This window comes from Triticum aestivum, unplaced genomic scaffold (assembly GCF_018294505.1).
Source record: "Triticum aestivum cultivar Chinese Spring unplaced genomic scaffold, IWGSC CS RefSeq v2.1 scaffold54032, whole genome shotgun sequence".
In the NCBI taxonomy this organism is placed as follows: Eukaryota; Viridiplantae; Streptophyta; class Magnoliopsida; order Poales; family Poaceae; genus Triticum; species Triticum aestivum.
This window is the reverse complement of record NW_025243105.1, coordinates 1,791-2,987: the sequence shown is the minus strand read 5'-3', so window position 1 is coordinate 2,987 and position 1,197 is coordinate 1,791. Positions and strand designations below refer to the sequence as shown.

Here is a 1,197-nt window from a genome sequence, read left to right as displayed (position 1 = left end):
GATCCGGCGAGTGGTGGCGGCGGCGCCAGGGTTGTCGCCCCAGAATCGCCTAACCCTAGCATAACGATTCGGCGACCACCAATATATATTTATTTCTTCCTCCAATTAATTTATAAGTACATGTATGCAACTATAGTTGCTGACAAAACTAAAGTATGTCAAAAATCAAAATCGTTCTCTGGCAGTTACATGGTCCGGCAGTTGCTAGGCTGTTCCTCGCAGACGACCATGTGCGGCGGGTATTGGTGGTGGTGGTAGTAGCCGGCCGGCGCCGGGGAGTAGTAGTACTGCGGCGGGTTCACCGGCACGGCCGGCTTCGGTTCCTCCTCCTTCTCCTCCGGTTTCTTCACTTCTTCCACCTTGATGATTTGGGCGTGACCGAGCTTCTTGCGGAGGCAGCTGACGAGGCACACCGGGTCGATGCCGTCGCCGACCACCTCCAGCTGGTCCCTCGCGTCGCCGGTTATGCCCATCGACGTCACCCCGGCAGCTCTGGAGGCCAGCGTCAGTGCTTTCGACCGGCTCTTGTCGCACGACATGCTCAACTGGATGACAATCTTTTGCTGCAACAAGAAGGAGAAAAACGATGGATCAGTCGTATGCTTCAGCTTCAGAGTAATGTATTGCTTGCTCAAAATTAAGCTAGGTGCAGCACGAGAATGGGAGCAGAAACGGAATAGGTTCCTCACCTTCATTTCGCGTGCTGCTGGTTTGGTAGATGCCAATCAATTGGAAATAGAAAACGAGGCTAGATTCGAATTTGGTTTGGGTAGCTACTGATCGATCTTCGGCAGATGCAGGTAATGCAACCAAGGGCTGTCTTGGTGCTAGTAGCTTGCGATGATTTTGTGAAGGGAATAGCTATGGCCCCTCTTCTGGGCCACCTTCCGGCGTTGAATCGCAACCGAGAGAGCGAACATTTCCTTCTTTGGAAGGACTACTTTGATACAACAAACCCGTTGTTCAAACATCAGAAATTCCGACGCCGTTTCCGTATGAGTAGGCATCTTTTCAACCGTATTAGAGAGGGGGTGGTCTGCTATGATGACTATTTCGAGTGCAAAGAGGATGCTGTTGGCAAGATTGGTTTTTCCTCTTATCAGAAATGTATGGCCGCCATCTGAATGCTTGCATACGCAGTGCCCGGTGATCTCATTGACGAGTACGTCCGTATGAGCGAGTCTACTTGCCTAGAGT

At 51.3% G+C, this 1,197-nt stretch overlaps 1 protein-coding gene across 1 annotated transcript; it reads right to left on the bottom strand.

The window, feature by feature from the left end:
- Positions 1-79: 79 nt before the first annotated feature.
- Positions 80-831, bottom strand: LOC123176947 (heavy metal-associated isoprenylated plant protein 47-like). Its single transcript, XM_044590944.1, has 2 exons — positions 690-831; positions 80-563 (listed from the first exon to the last, which is right to left on the bottom strand). The coding sequence occupies exons 1-2, from the start codon at positions 693-695 to the stop codon at positions 186-188; spliced, it is 384 nt and encodes a 127-aa protein (XP_044446879.1). The 5' UTR covers positions 696-831; the 3' UTR covers positions 80-185.
- Positions 832-1,197: the final 366 nt, after the last annotated feature.